At 41.9% G+C, this 25,042-nt stretch overlaps 1 protein-coding gene across 2 annotated transcripts; it reads right to left on the reverse strand.

Annotated features, from left to right (window-relative positions):
- Positions 1 to 175: 175 nt before the first annotated feature.
- On the reverse strand, positions 176 to 24,953 carry top2b (DNA topoisomerase II beta). Of its 2 annotated transcripts, XM_034544492.1 has the most exons (37): positions 24,428 to 24,953; positions 22,588 to 22,752; positions 21,264 to 21,354; positions 20,100 to 20,163; positions 17,193 to 17,338; positions 16,977 to 17,074; positions 15,868 to 16,080; positions 14,518 to 14,691; positions 14,304 to 14,405; positions 14,080 to 14,217; positions 13,835 to 13,973; positions 13,451 to 13,608; positions 12,654 to 12,779; positions 12,461 to 12,571; positions 12,186 to 12,291; positions 11,957 to 12,066; positions 11,448 to 11,540; positions 11,019 to 11,133; positions 10,656 to 10,777; positions 9,934 to 10,082; positions 9,539 to 9,770; positions 8,846 to 8,980; positions 8,521 to 8,721; positions 8,175 to 8,370; positions 7,750 to 7,841; positions 7,395 to 7,550; positions 6,567 to 6,650; positions 6,262 to 6,456; positions 6,046 to 6,172; positions 5,453 to 5,611; positions 4,611 to 4,824; positions 4,304 to 4,389; positions 2,958 to 3,116; positions 2,188 to 2,274; positions 1,864 to 2,004; positions 1,675 to 1,760; positions 176 to 757 (listed from the first exon to the last, which is right to left on the reverse strand). In XM_034544492.1, exons 1-37 carry the CDS (start codon positions 24,467 to 24,469, stop codon positions 473 to 475), a joined length of 5,097 nt encoding a protein of 1,698 aa, XP_034400383.1. In that variant the 5' UTR covers positions 24,470 to 24,953; the 3' UTR covers positions 176 to 472. The 2 variants fall into 2 exon arrangements, with proteins under 2 accessions (XP_034400383.1, XP_034400384.1); XM_034544493.1 differs by lacking the exons at positions 2,958 to 3,116; positions 4,304 to 4,389; positions 4,611 to 4,824.
- Between the last annotated feature and the right edge of the window lie 89 nt (positions 24,954 to 25,042).

Raw genomic sequence — 25,042 nt, forward strand, 5'->3', positions numbered from 1 at the left:
TGTGCGCGAGACAGAAGATATCCAGTGCTAAGCATCCAGGATTCATAGAACCGTAGTTACATCCGTAACTTTCGTTTTCCAGCCCGCAACAAGCTTTTACGTAACCCCGTTCGTTAAACTGCTTCCATGTGAAATACTGCTGCGGTCGTGAAAGAATCAGACCAGCGAAACCCACGGATATTTCTTTGTTTACTTTCAATTCATGTTCAAAAAGTTACATAGTATTTTGACCAATACAAGTGTGCTAAAACAGCGTTCTAAACTTCTAAAAGCCACTTCGGACAAATACAGAAGATGTCGATGGGCAATAAAAAAGAAACCTGTATATGTATAATAAAAAGTGTAAAACACCTACACATTAAAAAAAAAATCATTGAACATCACCATTAATGAAAAGAAAATGAACGAGGAAATGTACAAAAGTCTCTGGGAACACAGAAATAGGAGGACAGTGTATTTTAAGTGTGTCGCTTTAATAGAACAAGTCGTCGTCTTCGTCTATTTCCCCGATGTCTGACTCGGCAAAGTACTTCACCTCCTTCTTGGCCCGGCCCGGCCGGTCGCGGGATGCGGCGCCGCCTGTTGCGCCGCCACCGGCCGTCGCACCGCGGCCCGTTGCGCCGCCACCGGCCGTCGCGCCGCCGGCCATCGCACCCCCGAACGCAGCGCCGGCCATTGGACCACCGTATGCTCTGGCGTCCATCGCACTAAGGCTGTTGCTGTCGTCCTCGTCGTCTGATGCCGGTTTCTGAGGTTTCTGCACGGGAGGACGATAAAAAACACTTTATTATAGTAATCATTTAGATTATTACTGCACTAAAATGTCAAAAACATAGGTTGGGCGTCTAAAGATACAGTAGGAATACAAAAAAATATTCAAGTATTATCAGCAAACCACACTAAAGGAATGAAAAGTAAATGTACTCTGAATGTGTCATCCTATCATATACTATTATTATTGGTTTATATTTTTACTGTAATGTAGTTGGTTGAAGTGACTCTATTACTTCATAGTAGGGCTAGGCAATACATACTATATATATATAATAAATATCAATATCTGGATATGAGATTTTGGATATTGTAATATGAAACAAGTGTTGTTTGTGAACTTACCAAACGCTTCTATTATTTGCCTTTAAACCACATTATTGATGATTGGTTCTCAAAAATCTCATTGCATGAATATTTTGTGAAAGTACCAATAGCCAACCTCCCAATATCGACAGAGGTATTTGGTCGAAAATATCCTGAATGATATTTTATTAACTGATGATGTTTTGTTTGTTTTTTATGCAAAATCTTAATCTGAAGAAAAACTAGAAACTAAGGCTGTCAAATAAATGTATTAGTAAGAAGAAAAACATTTACACTTCCTTCTGAATTGTAGAAGAGGAGAAGTAAAAAGAAGCATACAATGTATATACTCGAGTTAAGTTAAATTCCACCACTTTTCATCTAGAAGTGGACAACATATGTGTGAAGAATAGAGTTTAAAAAACAGCCCTGTATTAAGAGCTGCCATTGAATATTTGATCCTTAGCGAAGTCTGTTTTGGAACATAATGTACAAGAAACAGAGTCCGTCCCACTGACGTTTACAGCAGCAGCTTAAATATTTCATGTCAAACACATTCATTGCATCCACTAAACAAAAGTCGGATCGATGACTCACTCTGCCGACAAGTTTTGCTGCTTTTTTCACTGGATTGTACTCGTCTTCAGAGCCGGAGCCCTTCCTCTTCCTCCCTCGGCCTTTACCTGCAAGTTCACAGGAAGGGACCAAAAAGATTCAAACCATCGGCATTGAAGAAATTGTAATAGTGTTTCTCTCTCTCAAGGAAACAGAGGATCTGCGCCGTACCTTTAAGAGCTGGTGCAGGCTTCTTGGAGCCGGTGTCGGAGTCAGAGTCCCAGATGGATTTATCTGGTTTCTTCGCTTTTGGTGCTGGTGGCTTTTTTGGTTTGGGAGCTGCATCCGAGGGCTTCTTAGCTGCTACAGGGCCTGAATAAAAGAGAATAAAACCTGACATTACACACTGCTTAACCACCACGAGTCATGTTTTACCACTATCATCATGCTTTGGTGAGTTAAATCCACAATGTCCTCTTTTCAGAACCTTTCTGTGAACGCGTTCGCTCTGCTGCTACGTCACAGCGCCCTCTGTTGACTGCAGTGAGTCATTACCTTTCTTTGCTGGCAGTAGTTGGTCGAATGCAGAGTGAGTGGCGAACACGGGGGCGTCGTCGGCGTCGCTGTCGGACTTGGACCCATCTGCAAGACAAACAGAGGTCTCACCCCGCCGCTCTTTCAGTGCGGATCGCTCCGGCGTGTAGCGATGGCTAACCTTTCCGTAAAGGAGACCCTTCACACGTTGTGTTTGTTACATACTCTCCAGTACTTGTCAGATGCTGCTACTTTTATGAAAGACCGAGACCTTCTCCCAGTCCAGGATCTAACCGACCCAGAGCCGAAATGTGTTATTGATTGCGGTGGTCAGAGCAAAACAAAACAAAAAATTCTGAATAACAGCCTCGTTGTCATCTTGTAGTTTACATCCATGTCTTTGTAATAAATGTCATCACGTCATCACTTCAAATGACTGATAAATGAACATTTCTTTCATGAATTCAAATTTCTTTGAATTTTGATAGAGTCCCTTCGTGATGACACATTCATTGTTAGTTTGGGTTATTTGTTGACAAAGGGAAAAATAGAAAACCTGACTTACCCTTTAAGATGTACACTACTCTGTATTATTACTTAGGTATGAAAAGGTGTTTTACAGAAGGTTCGGCTATTAAGCCCTGAGCGACTACATTGTCTGTATGGACCTTGGTACAACTCAATAAAAAAAGATTTAGACTGCGAACATCTGCCATAAACTGTCCAGATGGTGGTGCTCGTGTCGGCAGTGAACGTTCATTCTACATTTAAAGACATTTATAGAAATGTACCTGATGCCCTCTGGGACTTGGTCTCTCGGGGGACGATGGGCTGACTGTCCTCCGCGTCGCTGTCTGACTTGGACTCGTCCGAGGACCAGGAGTTCCTCTTCTTCGCCTTCTTAACGGGGGTACCTTTGGGTGCTGGAGGTTTTCTCACTCTTGGTGCTGCTGCAACACAGTAAACAGGATCACAAGACCGTTTGTCATCTTGTCATTTTTCAGCAAAAAGAAAAAAAAGTAGGATGGGAGCCAGAGCCTTCAGTTATCAAGCTCCTCTTTTATGGAACCAGCTTCCACTTTCAGTCCGGGAGGCAGACGCAGTCACCTCATTCAAGAATAGACTTAAGACTTTCCTGTTTGATAGTGCTTATAGTTTGGGCTGAATCAGGTTTGCCCTGGTCGAGCCCCTTGATATGCTGCTATAGGCTTATAGGCTGCTGGGGGATGTTTTAGAATACACTGAGCACCTATCTCCTCTTCTCTCTCTACTTATGGATGAATTTACATCTCTCCATCGCACCTTACTGCTTCCTGATGCCTCCTGCCATGGCCCTGCTGATGCACCTCGCCTCCTCTCTGCCGCCTCTGTTTAATGGGTTGTGGAGGTCTGGATCGTGGTCCATGTCATATTCATGTAATGTGTTTATGTAACTTTTTAATTGCTGTTGATTCTGTACACATGACATCTATTGCTTCTGTCCATCCGGGGTGAGGGATCCTCCTCTGTTGCTCTCCTGAAGGTGTCTTCCCTTTTTTCCCTGTGAAAGGTTATTTTTGGGGAGTTTTTCCTGATTCGATGTGAGGTCAAAGGTCAGGGATGTCGTATGTGTACAGATTGTAAAGCCCTCTGAGGCAAATTTGTAATTTGTGATATTGGGCTGTATAAAAATAAACTGAATTGAATTGAATCTTACAGTTTACATCCATGTCTCTGTAAAATGTCATCACTTCAGAATTTTATCCTGTTAGAATTTTGTGAAATTGTCATAATTAGCATGTGAATGATTGGTTTACGACCAAAAGAAACGTGTTTTCGTGAAGTCCCATTGATCTTTGACCACCTCATTTTAACCAGTTTATCCTCGAGTGTGTTTTACGATGAGTTAAGAAGGAAAGTTAGGCCGTCTTAGCTCAGGGAAAAAGAGAAACTTGAATTCAGACGGTGAACCGTTGTTTTTTCTGACAGAGTTAATCCCGTTTCTCTATTAGACAACTACAACAACAACAACAACAAATAGCAAACCCTAACTATTGTCAAAAAAACAATCACATCACCAAACCCTACATTGCATACGATTTTAGAAAAATTATTGTAAATATGTTTGACGGCACACGGACAACGAGATGGTACTCACCACTGTCATTGCTTTTTTCAGAGAAGGCTGACTTGGACGAGAAGATGCTGGCTGTCTCTTTATTTTTAGCTGCAGGTGCAGCAGCCCTTCAGGGAAAAAGAAACAGTGCGCTCAGCATTTTCTCTGCTAGATACTTTTGGGCCTTCCTGCCTTTATTAGATAGAATACAGGAGACAACTGACAGGACATGAGGGGGAGTGAATGGACAAACATGCAACAACGGTCTGTTTGAGACATTACGGTTACGCGGTAATCGCCTCAAGACCCCAAACAGCAGATGAGCTCCTGACTGTGGTTCAAATCTTACGTGGTCTTTATTTTGGGAGGCGAGTAGGGGTCTTCGTTGTCGTCCTCCTCTTCATCCTCGTTATGGTCGTCGAAGCGCACCTTGGTCTCAGAGGAAGGGAACTCATCTTTAAAGGACGCCATCGGAGAAGAAGCCACGTCGTCGGCGCCGTTCTCCTCCTCGTCCGCCTCTTCCTCCTCCTCCGAGAAGTCAAACGTGTATTTCGGCTTGGAAGCTTGAAAGACAAGAAGAGAGTCCGCGTCACGGTTTTGATAATTGTCGAGTGTTGCGGCTGCGTTGCATCAGACCCTCGAGGCGCTCGAAGCAGACGGACGCTACTCAAACTGACGAAACGTAGACCCAGTTAACAAGTTATTTTGGGGCCCCGGGCCCAATGAAGCGGGTGTAGATGAAACGTTAGCAGTCCCTCTGTAACCAGCTGCCCGATGCTGACGCACTAAATCAAAGAATATGTGCATATTAAAAAGAGAAACAAGTCTCAAATGACTGATAAATTAACATTTCTTTCATGAATTCAAATTCTTTGAATTTTGATAGAGTCCCTTCATGATGACACATTCATTGTTAGTTTGGGTTATTTGTTGACAAAGGGAAAAATAGAAAACCTGACTTTTACCCTTTAAGATGTACACTACTCTGTATTATTACTTAGGTATGAAAAGGTGTTTTACAGAAGGTTCGGCTATTAAGCCCTGAGCGACTACATTGTCTGTATGGACCTTGGTACAACTCAATAAAAAAAGATTTAGACTGCGAACATCTGCCATAAACTGTCCAGATGGTGGTGCTCGTGTCGGCAGTGAACGTTCATTCTACATTTAACGACATTTATAGAAATGTACCTGATGCCCTCTGGGACTTGGTCTCTCGGGGGACGATGGGCTGACTGTCCTCCGCGTCGCTGTCTGACTTGGACTCGTCCGAGGACCAGGGGTTCCTCTTCTTCGCCTTCTTAACGGGGGTACCTTTGGGTGCTGGAGGTTTTCTCACTCTTGGTGCTCCTGCAACACAGTAAACAGGATCACAAGACCGTTTGTTGACAGTCAGTATTCTCACACAGGGCTGAGGAGCTCCTGCTTGTCCAATAATGGATTATAGTTTTCTCACAGCGCCGTGGAGCATCAAAGAGGCCCCCACAACACAGTAAAGGAGGAGAAAACCGGCACATTGTCTTCTGGATAGATGGAGTTGACAAATAATCTCTCCGTCTGAGCCGATGAATCATTTTTTCGACTGCTATAGAGAGTCCAGTTCCATAATTTATAACAACCAGTCTGCAAAAACCTCTCGAAAAGGGTCCTACCTTTTTTTTTATTCAGTACTTTCATATTTGGACAGAAATGGCAAAAGCAAAAAATCTTTAATACTTCAAATGAGAAAAGAAAAGTAGATGAATTTCACATGTGTGATGGCATAGTTGAAGTTGAGTACTGACCGGGCTCTTTCTTCTCTCTCTTGACTCGTGGAGGTTTTGGTTTCACTACAGAGGTATCTCTTGCTGCTCCCTCAATGGGCAAACCCTCCTCATCAAGCTCCAACTTCAGCGCAGGATCTATGTCACTCTGAGGGACAAAAAACACCAACAACTTGTAACCATCCTGGATTTCTGGTGTCACTCTTCAATTTTCGGTGTTACAGTGCAAGGTGTTACCTTCTTCTTTCTGGACAGTTTCTTGGCTGCGTCGGCTCTGATGGCCTGAGTCGGAGGCTCCACCCTGCGACCAAACGGCGAGGGCAAGGTCTCCTCCAGGTTCAACTTCTTGGCTTTAGGTTTGCCCACCTTCCCCTTCACCAGTTTGACGGCCTTTCCTATACTCTGGTCCTCTCGCTCCTGGCGCTCCACTTTCTGCCAGACGAAACAAAGAAATTACTCAGTTACGGAAGTTTCCGGATGCAGTTAACCAGCATATTAAAGCCAGTGTTCAGCGCAACGTACATATTCACAAATTAACTTACGTCCAGTTCCTCAACGAACAAAGCCAGGTCCTCCTTCCACAGATCATCTGGAAGCTTCTTCTGGAGATCACTCAGCTCTGCTCTCTGCACATCGGCACACATTCACTTTATCATTCAACACTTCAAATGCACAACTTCATCTGAACTGTGGTCCTGACTGTCTGTCTGTCTGTCCGTCTGTCTGTCCGTCTGTCTGTCCGTCTGTCTGTCTGTCCGTCTGTCTGTCTGTCTGTCTGTCCGTCTGTCTGTCCGTCTGTCCGTCTGTCTTGTCTCTCTCTCTGTCTTTTGTTGTTGTTTAGCTGTGACAGACTGTCTGTCTGCTTTTACATGTTGTGCTTCTGACATGCATGTTTTTAGTGTCTAACCATGCAGCATAATCTCCATCTTTCTATTCGACAGAATCTATCCCTTATTTATTGACTTTGTAAGTGTTGTTGTATGTGTGTTGCGTGTCTTAATAGTACTTGACAATGTGGTACGTGGGTGTCCTGAATGATGTTTCTTCTGATATTAATACTCTCTCTGCTTTTATTGTTTCTGCATGCTTTGTAAAGTGTAAATAATGCATAACTTTGTCATTTGAATCTCATATACTGTTTTTAGGGCGACGTAACGTCTGTCCAGGGACTACAGATGAAAGATTGGGCGAACCATTTTCAATAATATTATATTAATGTGCACTGTCCCTACCAAATAAACCAATAAAATACAATGAGCAAGGCCCTTAACACGGTTAGAGTTGGGGGGCCGGTTGACCCCTGATGAATAAATACAATGAATGGATGTGTGAATGGTGAAAAGATTATAAAAATCAATGATTAATGATACCTTGTGGTCCCTCTGTTTGAGCAGGTCGTCCACCTTCTCTTTAGACAGGCACCACAGAGGCATGTTGAGGATGTAGTTGAAGTTTGGGCCTGCCGAGGAGCCCGAGTCCACCGAGCCGTCGCTCTCGTTTCCGTCACGGTCCTCTTCTTCCTGCGCCTGTTAGAGAAAAGATATATTAAAAGACTTGTAATGCAGCAGAACTCTAAATGCTGCTTTTTCAACCTTCTGCCGTGATTAAAAGCTCCCTCTTGTGTTTGGCATGGATGACATAATAAATTATATTACTAATTAATGTATATTGTTCTCGAGTGAACTCTATGTGTAGCTGTACAGTTAAAAGCCACTGCGACAGTACCTTTTCCTGAGACTTGGACCAGGCAACCACCGGATCGGACTCATAGCCTTTCTGCACGAGCATGCGGATCAGTTCACGTTTGGTTTTGTTCTCTGTGAGGATAAAATAATATGGGTTAGAACCAGGCGGCCAATGTGAACAGCGCCTTGTGCATTCTCTCAAACGGCCACCAGGGGGCAATTCCTCTGGGCGCAAAAAGAAGTCCGATTGTATAGTTTACTTCTCGCTTGATGTATTCCCTCAGTAAACATCGTAAACATGAATTTATGGTCTCAATCTCTAGTTTCAAGTCTTCTTCAATACAGCATGATTTTCATTTAGTAAATGATGGTCCCATTTAGAGTAAAATAGACCATGAAACCAGGACAGAACATATTCAACCATTCAGTGGTGCAGAAGAATCTGATTTCAATCGGCCTTCTTACCGATTGAAACTTTTCCTTCGATCTTCTCCAGTACGAAGCGAGCCTGGTTGCTCAGCTTGGCGGCCTCGGCTCCCAGGCTGCCCTGTAACCAGTCCTTCCTCAGTTTGTAGTAGTGCAGGCGGAGCTCAAAGAACTCCCTGAGCATGTCTTGGACCGAATCATACCTCTTGAGACAGCCCATGTTGTCAAACAGCACCTGAGGATTAAGGGAAATTAAAGAAAATGTTGTAAACACATGATTTTAAAATGGACATCCCAGGGAGGCCAAGCAATGCCTTAATCAAGACAATAAACACCTTGCATGATTTAAATGACACTTTTTTGTTGAATTCAAATCACAGCTTACCATCGAGTTGCAGGTAAGGCTGGACTGCAGCTTGAAGACCTTGTGAAGCCCGATTAACTCGGCCTGGGCCAGTTTCTCCTCGGACATGCGAACCACAAACTTGACTGTGGCATCTGTGTGGTACTCCTTATAATCAAGGATGAGAGCTGGCGTTTTGTCAGTGCCCTGCAGCATGGGCTCCAGCACAGACTCCTTATACGCCTGCACACAACGGGGGAAGAAACACATATTATTATATTATTGTATCTTATTACTATCAATAGTGTTGCAGTTCTTCATACAAAGACTGGTTAAGTTTTCATCTCTAGTGAAAGTGTAATTGTACCTGTGTCCACGTTCGAACGGGAAGCTCTGTGATCTCGATGGTGTTTCTGTCAATGACCATCACCTCTCCACTGACCAGGTACTGGTTCTGACCCAGCTCATGGATCGTCCCTTTGAAGTTTTTGTACTTGGGAAGCTGTTTAGGGACAGAAATTACACAGGGCGATCAGGTTTAATGCTTCATAAAAACATTAGAACTATTCAAACTGCCAGCGATGCGAATTTGGGACAATTCGCATATATTCCAATAGAATAGATTCACTACCAGGAGTTTATATATATATTATAGTTTCTATTAATCCAATAATATAACTGTAACATCCAAGAGGTATGCAATTACGTAGATATAAAACATTTTTCCTCAACAGTCCAACGTGGCAGAAGATAACCGTAAGCAGGTGTGACTCCACTGGAGCTCGTCGACCGCTTGGTGGAAGGTTTTCAACTGAGGCGGGATGTTTTCAAAAGGACGGCAGCATTCTTGTACTGCGTTCTCAAATGTAATTACAATGTCCGTATTATGGGAGATTTTTGTATTTGTTGTTATGGTGCTATGCTATATGGATGGAAAATAATCACAGATCCCATGAAGATTTAATTTCTGATGTTGTGTTGTTATTAAACTTCATGTTTAATAACGACGACGTGAAGAGACGTCGAATCGCCCTGAATAGATGTCGCTCGGACTGTTTACCATCGGCAAGGGGTCCTGTTGGTTGAGCATGCGGTTGATGTTGTTGACGATCTCCCGCGTGTCGTAGTTGGGGATCTTGCACGCCCAGCCGGTCCCGATGCCCTCGGCGCCGTTGACGAGCACCATTGGGATGATGGGAATGTACCACTCGGGCTCCACCTTCTGGTTGTCGTCGTACAGGAACTTGAGCAGGTTGGAATCCCCAGACGGGAACAGCAGTTTGGCAAGTGGACTGTGGGGAGACCACCATTACGAAAGTTACATATTCAAATTGATTTATCTCGACTTTAGAGTTTATATAAGGATTTCAGACAAGAAACAAATTCCAGAAGATAATGTCCAATTTAAAGAACAATGAACACAAAGAATCCTATTATGGTCCTATTTTGATTTACCTAAGCATGGTAAAGATGTAACGGGGGCTGGCAGCGTCTTTTCCTCCATTGATGCGAGTACCGAACTGACCCAGCGGCTGCAGGATGTTCACGTTGTTACTGCCCACGAAGTTCTGGGCCAAGTTCACGATGGTCATCATGAGAGCTTGCTACAGGGACGAATGGGAAATGGGTGGTGAGTAATAAGTAAGAGAATAATAGAGAACCTTTGAAATACATTTACACAAGAGTTACTCACGCTCACAGAAGTAGGTGAGAAAATAACCTTAATTTGTCCTGATTGGCCAATTCAAGTGTGAGGATATAAAATGCCAAATAAATATGTATTCCCATTTTAATATTAACACGCCGAGCCCAAACTATCACGTAAACCCTATTCCCAGTATTTGAGTATTACCTGGGTAGCTTGACTCATTTGTATTTGTGTAAGTCGTCATGTGAAAATGTGTCAAGTGAAAATTCACATTTTGCAAAACACACATAAGCTAATTTTTTTGGCAGGGTTTTTTTTTCTATTTTCTCTTTCCTGGTTGAGAATTATGGAGGCTTTTTGTGTGTATCTATAATAATAATAATTATGAAAATCATATAGGATAATGATTTTTTGATGATAATTATTTTACACTGGCTGGTACACCGGACAGAAACATCAAGCGAGCCGTTGCTATAACAACTCTAAATACACTGCGTCGCGTGTCTGGAAGACATTGAGTTGACCCTACCTCTCCATGATGGTAGGCAGACATCTCTGCAACTGAACCGGCCAGCTGTGCTACCTTCACTTCCCTCTTGTCGTTCCTCTTCAAGCAGGTGAAAAGCACCTTCCTCTGGCCTGGCTTTAAACCTGGAAACGACACACACACACACACACACACACACACACACAATCAATACATAGTCAATACATCACCAATCGTACAAAGACAGAACAGGAAATGGTGGTTTCAACCATAATAACCACCGTGTTAGCACGTTTAGCTACGAGCCGCATGGAGGCAAAAGATAGGCTCTGAATTCCTCATTTAAAACCCTCAAGGAAAGGGATGATCAAACAGTTCACAGAGATGGAGTGAATATATACGAACCGTCAACCAAGGATGGGATGGATCTCTCATTGTCGGAGTTGGAGAACAGAATCAGCTCTTTGTTGATGAAGTCGTTGTAGGAAAGGTGCCTCTCCTGATTGCCATACAGGTATTGCTAAGGGACAAAAAACAATTGAAATAAAATTCAACACACACACTATAAATCAGTGGCACACACAAACCAATCATCATCACACACACACACACACACACACACACACACACACACACACACACACACACACACACACACACACACACACACACACACACACACACACACACACACACACACACACACACACACACACACACACACACACACACACACACACACACACACACCACACACACACACACACACACACACACATCTTGACCGTCTTTCTCTCATTGCTGCCCACAGCCATTCGGAGCAAAGCCACAAACCTCCGGCAGGCCGTGCATCCTCCTCTGGCGTCTGTCTTCCATGAAGTTAGTCAGCCACTCCTTCCTGTCGTCCGTCTTCTTCTTACTGAAGGCCTGGAGAGCGAAACGCAGACGGTCAGCCTCCATGTAATACTGACTTTCGGTATTTTTTTATGGCATGGACCATTATGTCTTTAAAGCTCAGATTATCCACAAAAAAAACAAAAAAACATACACTAATATTCGTGTAAATTAAAGCCTTTTTTTGGTGGTTAAAAAGCTACGGTATCAAGATAAAAGGTTTCGGGTACACTATTGGCCCAGGCCGAGACATATTTATGAGTAGAGGGATTTATCCCATAATATTGGGACAAACATTGCTAATACTCAGTATCCTTGAAGAAGCCATCTACACTAATACTAACATGAGCCAGTTCTACCAAGTAGACGCTGTACTCAAAGGTAGTGTTTGACTGCAGCACCTCGGATGGTATTTAGAGACCAGTATGTAACTGTAGCGTTAAACTGACCAGCGTGATGGCAGCGTCGTCCTCGGCGCCGCTGTATCTGAACGTAATGCGATGCTTCTCCATGTCAGCAAAGTACTCCTTTGCCTCTTTGCTTGTACTTGTACCCAAACCTGGAATACACACACGCGGAACCATTTTTAATTCAAACAGAAAGAAATTTATTTTTTTATTTTTTTTATAACAAATGTTCAAAGTTCATATCGATATATTTAATACTTGAGTATCAAACCTTTGTAGTACTTTATATGCCAGGTTTTAAAGTTCTCTGTGTTTTTCTTCCACTCGTCAAACTCTGGAATGCTGTAGAAGGAAAACTCCTGCTTGCTCTTGGTGACCTGCAGACAACAAATTAATCAGTGGGGTCCAGCTTTAATGTGGGTGTCTGCTAAGTGTAATCATCAAAATAATAATATTAATAATACGTGTTGTATTCGGAAGTATTTCCAGCAGTTTAGTGCTGATGTATGTACAGTGTGTGTGTGTGTGTGTGTGTCTCTCAATTACTTTGACAATGGGCGTGATAAACTCCTCCAGGAATGTGTGTTTCAGTAGAGACGGCCAGTTGTGGTGGAAGAAGTTGATAAGCAGACCTTTGATATGGGAGCCATCTTGATCCTGGGACAAGACGAAGAACGTTAGCACTTCTTGGTCGGCGAATGTTCATAATACTAATAGTACTGTTCACGAGCCGGCTCACCTGATCGGTCATGATCATGATCCTGCCGTAGCGCAAGCTCTTCAGGGACTCGGGGTCTTCGTAGCTCTTCTTGTACTGGAGGCCAACGATCTTGATGATATTGTTAATTTCAGCATTTTCCATGATCTGTTTGAAAGAACGAAGCTCATGTCAGCTGCAAGGCATCATATAATAAAGCTCCATTGAGTTATGTATATTCAATACATTTTGAAAAAAGAGCAATTTTTCAGGACAAACAGGAGCTAATGTAAGAGCAAATATTTTTGACAGCACTGGGTGGTATCTAGCAGTATATTGATAAAGAATTATATAGCACGGTGGTACTATTTGGGAGCTTGCTAGCTATGAAAACTATGAAAAGCCACAAAATGGGATTAAAATGTGTCAAGTGATCGCTTTGTGTGCAGGAGGCGGAGCAACATTCAGCAGCAGTACACGAGAGTTTTGACTATCGACTTTGGCTTGTTGGCTAAACATACTTAGCATCTCTAGCTTAGTGTCCCACTGCTACACACACACACACACACACACACCACCTAGCTGGCTACAATTGGTGGCAACATTGTGTAGTTTTTGGTCATCATCAGTTGACACAGTGAAGTAACAGATGTCTGTTTATCAATGTAGAATGCTGAGATGTCGTTTCATTGGTTTCACAATGTGGGAGATCGTGTAAATAATGCAACGTGTCCCTCACATCCTCATGGGCCCGTGCATCGAGATACGTATCGAAATCATCTCGAGAGGGGAAGAGGCACACCCCTGCCAACGCATGTCCGATTGTGCAGCGTTATTACCTGCTTGTGCGTCGCCTCTCGCACATTAAGGATCTTTCCTCTCAGGGGGAAAACTCCGTAGCGATCACGCCCGATGACCCCGAGTCCGGAGACGGCCAGAGACTTGGCCGAGTCTCCCTCGGTGAGGATGAGTGTGCATTCGCCGGAGTGTTTTCCACCTGTGACATGGATGTGGAAACGGTTAAGAATCTAGCTACTGTGCACCGCTGCATGCATATCTCCTGGCTCCTGACGCCTCGTAATGCCGTCAGAGCAACTCTTCATAACTAATATGGTGCTCTGTGAACCCTTCTCTCTATTGCACATCAACATTTCCTTTTAAGAGGCAGCAAACACAGCGCTGCATTCAGTGGTGGACATAAATAATCACAGTTATTAACATACCGGCATCATTGGCGTCGTCCAGCTTGGGGATGCCTTTGATCTTGCTGTACTTCACAGATGAGCACTTCTTATTGAGCTGTGTCTGAGCTTTGAACTTCACCCAGTTGAGTATACTCTCAACGATCCCGCAGTTGGTTGCCTGTGAAAGACAAAGACACAACATGGGCGTTCATGACTGACGCCGACTTGAGCAACCAAAGGTGAGGAGGGTGAGGGTGCGGCATGCCAATGAGACGTGTCCTTACAGCTCTGACGAACTTGTCCGACAGAACGCACTTGGACCCGAAGCTCTTGGTCTGGAGTGTCATGTTCTCCTTGGTCTGGGAGTCGAAGGTGGGGTTCTCGATCAGTGCGTTCACAAACACCCAGATGTGGTTCTTCACCTGGAGCACAAAGGAGAGGATTTCTGTCAAGTTTTCAACACAGTCGCCTTCGAGTTAAAAAATTATAAAATCTCTCATTAGCCTACCTGGAAGGGTTTGACTGTCACTCCAGCCTTGTTCTTCTTCTTCACTACTTCAATGAGTTTGGACACGATCTGGTCCACCACATAGTCTACGTGTCTGCCACCCTGAAAACACACACACACACACACACACACGCCCTCCGTGTTAGAAACACCATGTCTGCTCTCGGCCTCCATGTTTGCTTCTACCAGCCTCTCGCTGAGGGCATTCGGACACCTTGGTGGTGGCGATGCTGTTGACGAAGCCGATCTGTTGGAAGCCCTTCTCGCTCAGGGTGAGGCAAACCTCCCAGCGGTCATTCACAGTCTCGTTCACCACCTTCAGAGCGACGCCCGTCTCGTCCACTTTGTCCTTCACGTACAGATCCACATAGCTGCGGAAGCCGGTCACCTTCAGTGACGGACAAGACGGATACGAGTTAGCTTCAATAGGTCATATTTACCAGCGTAACACCATTTTAAATGTTTAAGAAATACAATAAAATGCTGTTAGGCCTGTCATGAGTCATGGATCGTAGCAGCAGAAATTGTGTTAGGAATTTCTAACGACAATATTCATGAATAAATAATAATAACAATGACAGAAATTATATCGATTATCATTCGAGAAATGTCTGCTCGTGTCTGATGGGATGCAGGTTTACTCCCTGAGGTCAGCTGATGAATACATCTTTATTATTAAGAATTATAATAGGTGGAGAGACTGAACCACCGATGGGTTGTTATCGTTCACCATTCATGAAAACTGGTATACATATACAAATATGCAAAGCTCAGAATTTTCCATCGCAGTTTAGCTTGAAGGATGATCCATTAAAAGTACATTTTATTATGTGTTATGCATAATTAAAATGGATATTCAGTAGACTGCGTGATTTCAAACTGTATATTTAGTCATGCAATGAGTTGCATTTGTATTAACAGTAATTCAATTCAGGCCTGTGGAGCTGAACTTCATGACTATTATAACTTTCTGTTTTAATCATAACAGCATCAGCTACTATTTAGCTATGTATTGAGAAACGACAAGCAGAGCCATTCAGTCCCACTGTGTTTGAAAGAAGCCAGACATATCTCCAAAGCTAGGGAACTCACACCAAAACAAACTAGACGGATAAATAACACTTTAGGTAAGAGGAAAAATATGTATTTTTGATTTTGGAGGGAAATATCCCTTTAACAAATATAATTAAATACTTCATACTTAAAATCGCTTCCTTCTGGATATTATTCCTTGGTGACGTGACTGTGTTACTTTCTGGACACATGCAGTACTCTGCATCTAAAATAGCTGGATGTCCACATATATAAAAAGGCGTTTTCTGATAACACAGAAATGCCAGAAACAATTAAAAGATATCAAATAGGAATCTCTAAATAAGGCTTACACAACATAATACTATTGCCTTCCCTTGTGAAAACTGTAATGAAATTTAAAGCATTACATTTTCACGCCTGTCACAGCTGGAACCAACAGTGGCAAAATCCCACATAAATTGAAACTTTAAACGCTGCTTCAGTGCAACAGAGAAAATAAAATAATCCGTAATGAGCTGAAGAGACTTACAGGTAATTTCTTCCCGTTCAGCGTGACTTTAACTCCCTTGCAGGAACCGGCTACATCGTATGCTCTGCGGGTGATGAGCGCTACAAGATCCTTGTCCAGCTTCTCCATCTGGAACTTGGACAGGTCCGGCTGGAAGGTCACGCAGGTGAAGTCGTCCCCGTCGAAGAACTTGATCTTGGGCTCAGAAGCTTTGCTCATGTTGTTCTGCCACGTCTGAGGACGACCAAAAGAACATTGTAGCACAGAAGACACACGCCAGACGTTGCTATATGCGCTACATTATTCTATGATCCTCTTAAACCCCAGAAAACCACCTTCACTGTGTCGAGTGCAGTTCGTTCTTCTCCAAAACAACCGTGATATAAAACACCCGGGGACTTACAAATGTACCCATAAAACCCTCGAGGGTGCAACCACAAAAAAAGTGATAATGTACACACTCTTACCTCAGATATGACCACACGTCAAAACCCTATAAAACAGCAATTACTTCATTCAAAGATCAAGAAGCAGTGGTAAAGATTTTACATTAAAAGCTGCTACAAATCAGAGTAAATCAATCATTACGGTCTGTAAACATACCCTGGCATGACTGCAATAAAATAATATAAGTATAAAATAAGCAGCCTACATCAGCAGCCTGTGGCGACGTGATGTGACGAGCCTGCATGCAGTGGTAGAATTCAATGTTCAGGTCTTAATATTAAATTATTTATTTAGCTTAATATTAAAACAGGTTTGAATTCCTTCATACAAGCCCAACTCTAAAAGCTTCTACAGCATGTTAAGAAAACAACGTGCTCCTCACAGGATATCTGCTGCATTCACTGTATTTATAGTACAAAGCAGGAAAATGTGCGAGAAACAAAGCATACGTTTTCAGAAGGAAGGAGACGACGAAGACAGGAACGGGAAAAAAATCATAATATTGATTACAGCCGACGAGTTTCTTCTTTAGTAAAGTGAAACAGAAAAGGAAGAAGAAGAAAAAACATCCTTTGTGACAAGGCATTAGGAACTGAATGTAGTCTAACCACGCACAGTTGGTCCGGGTATAACTCCACTGCATGAACCTATCAAAGCCCATTTAACAGAAGGGACCTCCTCACCTGCTTGAAACTGTGTCTGTATTCCTTGCAGGCGGTTTCTACCGTGAACTTGGTACTGAAGATGTTGCAGAGTTTAGCACCGTACCCGTTCCTTCCACCTGCGGAAAAAAAGACAAACAGTTAGCGTCGCGCACACAGCCGGTAGCGATATTCACCTTTCACCGGGAACCGACTTCGACAACCGGCGATGAAAGATGCGAAGCCGTCTCCTCTCACCCGTGACCTTTTTCTCATCGTCGTCGTAGTTGCTGGAGGTGAGCAGGTGGCCGAAAATGAGAGCCGGCACGTACATCTTCTCGTCCTTGTGCTCCACCACAGGTATTCCTTTACCGTTGTTCCAGATAGAAATGGTGTTGGACTCACTGGTGGAGGCGAAAAGAGAAAAGGATGAGTCACAGAGACATGAAAAGAACCTGGACACAAATCTGAAGCATCAAGCTTTTTGGGGGTGCTGAAACATGGCGTCACATGTACTGAAACATGGCATCACATGTACTGAAACATGGCGTCACATGTACTGAAACATGGCGTCAAATGTACTGAAACATGGCATCACATGTATTGAAACATAGCATCACATGTACTGAAACATGGCATCACATGTATTGAAACATAGCATCACATGTACTGAAACATGGCATCACATGTATTGAAACATGGCATCACATGTACTGAAACATGGCATCACATGTATTGAAACATGGCATCACATGTACTGAAACATGGCATCACATGTATTGAAACATGGCATCACATGTACTGAAACATGGCGTCACATGTATTGAAACATAGCATCACATGTACTGAAACATGGCATCACATGTATTGAAACATAGCATCACATGTACTGAAACATGGCGTCACATGTACTGAAACATGGCGTCACATGTACTGAACCATGGCGTCACATGTACTGAAACATAGCGTCACATGTACTGAACCATGGCGTCACATGTACTGAACCATGGCGTCACATGTACTGAAACATAGCGTCACATGTACTGAAACATGGCGTCACATGTACTGAAACATGGCGTCACATGTACTGAAACATGGCATCACATGTACTGAAACATGGCGTCACATGTACTGAAACATGGCATCACATGTACTGAAACATGGCATCACATGTACTGGAACATGGTGTCACATGTACTGAAACATGACGTCAAATGTACTGGAACATGGCGTCACATGTACTGAAACATGGCGTCACATGTACTGAAACATGGCATCACATGTACTGAAACATGGCATCACATGTACTGAAACATGACGTCAAATGTACTGGAACATGGCATCACATGTACTGAAACATGGCGTCACATGTACTGAAACATGGCATCACATGTCCAGTCGGATGCTTATTGTTGTTTACTTATTCTTTGGTAAAAAAGAAAAGAAAAGTATGCTTTATTGTACAGAGTTATGACATTTTAGACGGAGGCTTCTTTGTTTTAAGAAGTAAATAGAAAAAAGGGGTTCTATAGAAACACATTTTCCATTTGCTCAATTTTGTTATCAGAACCAAAACTCCGGTATTTCATTGGCTCAAGTACAAAGAGAACTAGTGATTAAGTTCAGCCTAGTATTTGCATTTAAAACACTATTCATTATTTCTGGTTAAAGTCGACAGCATTCATCGAAGTGGCAGTTTTTTTTTTGCTTTAAAAGAGATTTTGTCCGACCAAAAAGAGAGAAACGTCCGTGGAAGATATGTGATGTTGTTCTCTACCACATTGTCAAATGTGATATATATATTTAGTTATATTTAGTTTAGACTTTTCATTATAGTTTGTTGTTTTTTAGAAAACGCACTCTGAGAGAAAGAATATTGCATTCAGCTCATTTGGGTGCAGATTGAGATTCTTTACTGTGTTTTGCTCTTATTTATTGTGACGCCAGTTCTGCTCTTCTCTGTGTGACAATGTGTTTCACGGCTTATCTTCGCTTTAACTTCAGTTGAGGACAATAAGCCCGACTTGTACGACATGCCATTAAAGTACAAGGTGACGTTCATACTATTTCTACTATCACGCTAGTGACGTCCTCCCTGTCACAGGCGTTCGGAGGATATCCATTTCAAAAAGGTGAATATAAAATCATTCCTACCAATCGATAACATCTCTATTCAATCTATATATCTCTCTCTCTCTGCTACATCTGCACCAAGTCAAGTTTAGATAAACTCGTAAGACTGATCCCTGAATGCAGCATCATATATCACATATTGAAGTCTTTTCAATGTCTGCTGGTAAAAAAAAAGAAAAAAGGCCACTTCAGGTCACGTGAATGACACAGGAGCCATTTGGCAGCCAGTACACCCGTTAAAAGCAAGAGCCAGTACGTAGCCAGGGTTCTAGGGAATTCTGGATGACCGACAGATGTTTTATCTCTGCATTAATGCGGCTGAAGGAGGAGCAACGATCCGTCAATGGTGAATGTCGATGGGCATGAGGTCGCAGTGGGGGTGCGGTTCTGTGTCCGTGCGGACACGCTTTTTGAATAATATTTGAAAAGATTTGTTTGCATTAAAGTGAGAAAAAAACCAGGGTGTCAAAAATAATAATCCATCTCCCCTCCGATAGGATGTGATGGGGGTTATTTTAGTGGTGACTGAAAAAAAATATGACACCAGCGCTTCGTAATAAGCTCGCCCACAAACCGGCGTAGGAAGCTTTGGCGAGGAGCGTTAACGTCGCCATGAAACCATATTAGCCGCAGGACGGCAGGACTAATGGTATCATTTATACAGCGGGAGACGCGAGGGAGGGCAGCAGCTCGGCTGAAGGACGCGCTGCTGTTTAAGGAGTCAGATGTGGCTGCAGTCGGCGGGCTGAAGGTGAACCGAATATAAAACAAAGAGCTCAGTTCAGCACACGCTCATTATACCGTAGTTTCGCTAGGATGCACGTCTCAAGCCTGGACTTATTGCCATCAAAGCTTACCCGAAAACTAGATCACAGGAGAAGAGAATGTTTATTCCAAAAAGGAAATGTGTTTTTAGGATGTAATGAGCTCACGGTAGTCAAGAATAAATGCACATGAAGTTGGATATGAAAGCTGTTATTGGCACGAATAAGAAATTATAAACTTTTAGGCCGACGTTGCCTTCGTACTCACGGATCAACGGTGATCTTTATTCCGGTCATGTTCTTGTCCCTTTGTTTGTTGTCTGCTGCGTTGACTGTCAAGGGAAAAAATAAAATAACAATAAATAACACCAAAAAAAAAACATTATACACACACACAGACGTATTCAACATGATGCTTTCAGAACAAAAAGTTCATTTCTGCAACTCATTATTATTTTTATCATCAATTAATCGTTTTTTTTTTTTTTAAATACCAAACGGTTTTCATCAGAATTGCTCAAATCTTAAAGTGACTCATCTTCAAATGTCTTGTTTTATCGTACATAAAAAAAAAAAAAATATATATATATATATATATATATATATATAAATAGTTATATATGTACACATTTATTTATATATATATATATATATATATATATATATATATCATTATTTAAATATATATATATATACATATATAAATAATTATATATAATAATAATAATAATAATAATAATAATAATAATAATAATAATAATAATAATATATATATATATATATATCACAGACTTGTATTTTCTGCCTTAAATATCTGCTACCGGCTCATGTCCCTTTGTGTATTTTACCCAGGACAGAGCGGTACAAAGAAACTGTCATTAGTCAAACACTGTTATCAACACACGGGCTAGGAGGGCACAGTGTGCACAGATGGAAGCAATCATCAACAACACTCAACACTGTGTTGAGCATCATTTATAAACTGATTACGCTGGTGCACTATGCGAAGGCATCAAGCGAGGCATTACTCCCACATTGTACCCAGTCATTAAAAACGTGGAACGGATAGATGGCTTCATCAACCTCTATTTAGCCGAGGCCCGCTGACTGAAATGAAGAAGACTGCAGCTTTGACCGTGAGCTGCCACAAACACTGAGATGATTTTTTTCATTTCTCACAAAAGTCGCCTTCGGGGCACCCAAAGACACACGCTCACAGAGGGAAACTAATCTCCACAGACAGTCCTAGATCGATGCCGCGGAGCTGTGAGGTGAGATAGAAGACTTTGAGTCAGTGAATGACGAATGATATTCTTATAGCGATAACAAGCCTTCAACATCCCAGCTGTAGAGGGACAATCTTAAATCAACCGTTGTGTTAACTGTGCAGATAAGAGCGTCCGAAGAAGATTAACAGTGTGGATTCACTCACCAAGAATTTCATCAAAGATTTTGTACAGTCCAGGAACGTAGGTGATTTCCCTCTGGTTCATTCCTATTTCTTCATCAAAAACCCACATTTGCTGGAAAAAAATACAAATACTTTTACGTTCAGGGCGGAGAACTCGTTAGTAGCAGATTAATGCAAATGAGCAGAAGGGTTTAACATAGTCAAGTGTGAACTTATTAAAAGTAATAGAAAGTTTAATCATCATCAGACCAACATCTGTTTTTTGTTTTTTTTGTAACTGAGATCTCTGTAATCTATGTGTATCTTTCAGTAACCTGTTGTGATTTTGGATAAAAGCGTCATCTAAATGACATTTAATGCAACGTAATGATTTGCAAGTCGAACAAAATGCCTGAAAAGTTGTTACAGCCTTTCAGAGGAGGAAAAATATAGATCTTTGGTTGTTTACTGCCGCAAATCCTCACAGCAGAAAATACTCAGCCGAACTTCAAGATATCTGGTTCCTCAAACAGACTGAGAGACACATAACTCAATCAGTAAAAACGTTTTTTCAAACGGAATTGTTAGTGCAACTTGGGTTTTTATTTGCCAGCTACACTCAGCTCTATGAGATAGTTAACTATTATAACCCACAGCTTTAGAAGGGGGCCAGTGTTGAATCACGACTAAAACTGTGTGTGTTTTATATACACATTCTTTTCGGCAGATATATGAAGATGCACGTACGCCTGATTTTGTTCTATAAATCTCAAGCATTGCGGAAATGAAATAAATTCATCACTCGTGATTTAATTTGCTTTATTATTTGTTGTACTTTTTAATTTTACAGTTGACTGAAATTCATCACTCACAATTTAAAATAAGAGCTTTATTCATATATCTTTTGTGCCTTTGGTTTTTTTACGGCTGAATGAAATTCAGTTAACATCTATTTCAGTTGTTTATTTGTTTATGAACAGGGTACGTATTTTCTGAACACATTTCCTGCACAGGCGATGTGTTGAAATGGGATTTTAACGCCTTAATATTGCTTTAGCATCTGTCTTGTTTTTCAATGACACGGTGTAAGTGTAAACAGGGAGTCTTCCAGAGGCGTTGGGAATAGCTGAAGGGTCCAGCTGACTTGTTATGATCACAAGTGGGCTGTGCAGAAAATGTTACTAAAATAGTAATGTAGTCCTCTGGAGGCAAATTACCAGTGAGACTTTTGCAGGTAAATCCTTCTTCAAACAAAATTCCAACATGCAAAGTAGCAGGATTTATGAATTACAGTGTACGTCTGAACGGGGTGTGCATGCGTCTATCCTTGAAGTCAACAAGGAAAGGCCGTTTGCTCCGGACTCACCTGAGTGATCGGCTCCACGGAGCCGATGTACGTGTCCGGACGGAGAAGAATGTGCTCCAGTTGGGTCTTCTTCTGGTACACTCGCTCCACAGACAACTTGGAGGCCGCCTTGTCTTTCTTGGCACCTTCCATCTTGCCAGCATCATCTCGGCCATTCGCAGCCTCCTGTTTGGCAGATTTGTTTTTGTTATTACACACATAACTGTGCAAGAAGTCTCTGGACTGAAAGGAGATTATCGGTGCTCTCCATCACAGGAGGACGCAGCAACAGACCAACCTCTGTGGTCTTGTGATTTTAGTAAAAACATAATCAACAGAAGCTGTTTACTGACTTTACACGGAGGCTCCTGTTGTGTTTATACTGAAGTGAGCTTTAAGTCTTTCATCTCTATTACAAACAAGAGGGATATTTGGAAAAGTGCAATATCAAGTTTCAAATGTGAGTGAGCATGTGAGATTTTGAATAATCAGTAATAATGGATATACTACACACACACAAAAGGTTGTCAGTTTATCTGGCTGATCAGACTAATTGATTGACATCTTCCTGTTAGCTTTGTGCAACCTTTTACGCCAAAGATAATTGCACCTTTCATTCTTATTGGTAGATGAAGATGTGTGAACGAATATAATCCCATCAACTTTAATTTTCAATTAATCAGGTCGAATGTTCCACAATACCAAACAATGTTTCTTTTAAGTTTGCAATGCTTTTCTGCATAGAAAGTGGTGGGTTTAAAAAGATAATGTTCCTCCACCATAAGAAGATATTTACTAGTATGTGCTTCACTGTATTGTTTGTCACTTTGTTCAAAAGGAAGATAAACAATATTGTCAGACTCCGCTACAGCGTCCATGTTTTTAGTGGACATGCTTATAAAAGTGTTGTAAAGGAAACTACGCTGAGATAATATGTTGTCAATGTTATCAAAACCTTGTTTATCACTGGTCAATAATGGGAACTTCCCAAAACCAGTTAATGTATTGATTAAATACTTCTTCCATTGTAATTATACTGTAAGAAACAATGATGGAAAAAGTAACTAGGTACATTGAGTACAGTACTGTACTCAGTATAATCTTTGAGTGTTTCGAATTTATGCTACTTTATATACTCGACTACAGTCCAGTGGTAAATATTGTACCTTACTGCAGCAGATTCAGATTATTAATACAAAATACAACTAAACAAGTATATAGGCTGTATTGTTATTGGTTAGGATACCCAGCAGTAAAAAATGAATATACTTAATAATAATAATAATAATAATATTAATAATAATAATGGGTCTGTGTATAAAGTGAATACAATGTGCCCCATTGTTATCAGCCGTGACATTAATCACTAATTATAATTCAGTGACATAATTTATAGGATTCTGAAATGGGCCATTGGGCACAATGGATACTTTTACTTTGGATACTATGATGCTTGTACTTTTGTATGACAGTGAACATAATGAAAGTAGTTATTGTGTATTAAACATGTAGTATAAGTTTATTTTGGAGGACAGCAGCTGTGGACCTCTTTGGTGTCATTGTAGATGTTACCGCTGCGTCTTCCACTGGTTATCTGCGTAAACGTCGGTGCCTTTGAAACCCGAGACAACAGCTGGCTGGTCTTTAACACGCGTATTCTGGAAAGCAGACTACGTCAACGTTAGGCTCTATCGGGTTAACCCGTCGGGAGATCTAACGTTACGTTAAACGCCTTTAACGACCCGCTGCACACACAAAAAAGAAAAGTGAACGCGGCAATTGTGTGTGACACAAAAGCAAACAATTGAGGTTAGAAATAACTACAATTAATTAACGTTTCTTGCGGGACAAACCAGCTTACCATCCACGGCACACCCCCGCTTCCTGCTGCGCCGTTGGACATCTTCCTTTGTGATCCTGACGTTTAATGATCCCCCTCGTGAAGCGTCTTCAATTCCAGTTAAATTAAATGTCTGTCAGCATAACAAAACGTCTCAGTTGCTGAAAGGTACCCGAACTTGTTTGTCTTCCATGTTCTTCCTCGGCGGTGAAGAAAACTCCTTTGAATGTAAACAAAACAAGCGAGAGATGGTATCGCGGCTATTGTTAAAATCGACAGGCGGAGGCACCGCGGGCCTAAACGTCCAACAAAGATGCTAACGGTTTCCTTTGCTTTAAAATAAATACGGTACAAAACGCACGCGTTAAACTGTCCCTCCGATTACGTGAGAAAACGCGACAAAATTCAAACACGAGCTTTAAAAAGCGAAGAAAAAAAACGATACACTTAAATAGATTTAATTTAGAAATATAAAAACGAAGGCTAGCTAGCAGCGGCTTAGCTGTCCGGCTCCGCCATCTGCATAATAGATGACGAATCGTCTCGCGGATAGATCGACCAATCAGGTGGCGGCTTTTCAAAAGCGCCGGTACCTCGACCAATAGGAAGAGGGGACGGTCCAACGCAAGATGGCGG

This window comes from Cyclopterus lumpus, chromosome 11 (genome assembly GCF_009769545.1).
Source record: "Cyclopterus lumpus isolate fCycLum1 chromosome 11, fCycLum1.pri, whole genome shotgun sequence".
NCBI classification, from domain to species: domain Eukaryota; kingdom Metazoa; phylum Chordata; class Actinopteri; order Perciformes; family Cyclopteridae; genus Cyclopterus; species Cyclopterus lumpus.

What these genes read in the sequence shown, in the direction of transcription:
- top2b (XM_034544492.1), bottom strand. Translation starts at nt 24,469, where the DNA reads ATGTCCAACGGCGCAGCAGGAAGCGGGGGTGTGCCGTGGATG. An exon ending in CATCCCATCCTTGGTTGACG is followed by an intron (nt 10,778 to 11,018) that starts GTTCGTATATAT and finishes TGTCGTTTCCAG; the next exon opens with GTTTAAAGCCAGGCCAGAGG. An exon ending in GCCTGCACCAGCTCTTAAAG is followed by an intron (nt 1,761 to 1,863) that starts GTACGGCGCAGA and finishes GTGAACTTGCAG; the next exon opens with GTAAAGGCCGAGGGAGGAAG.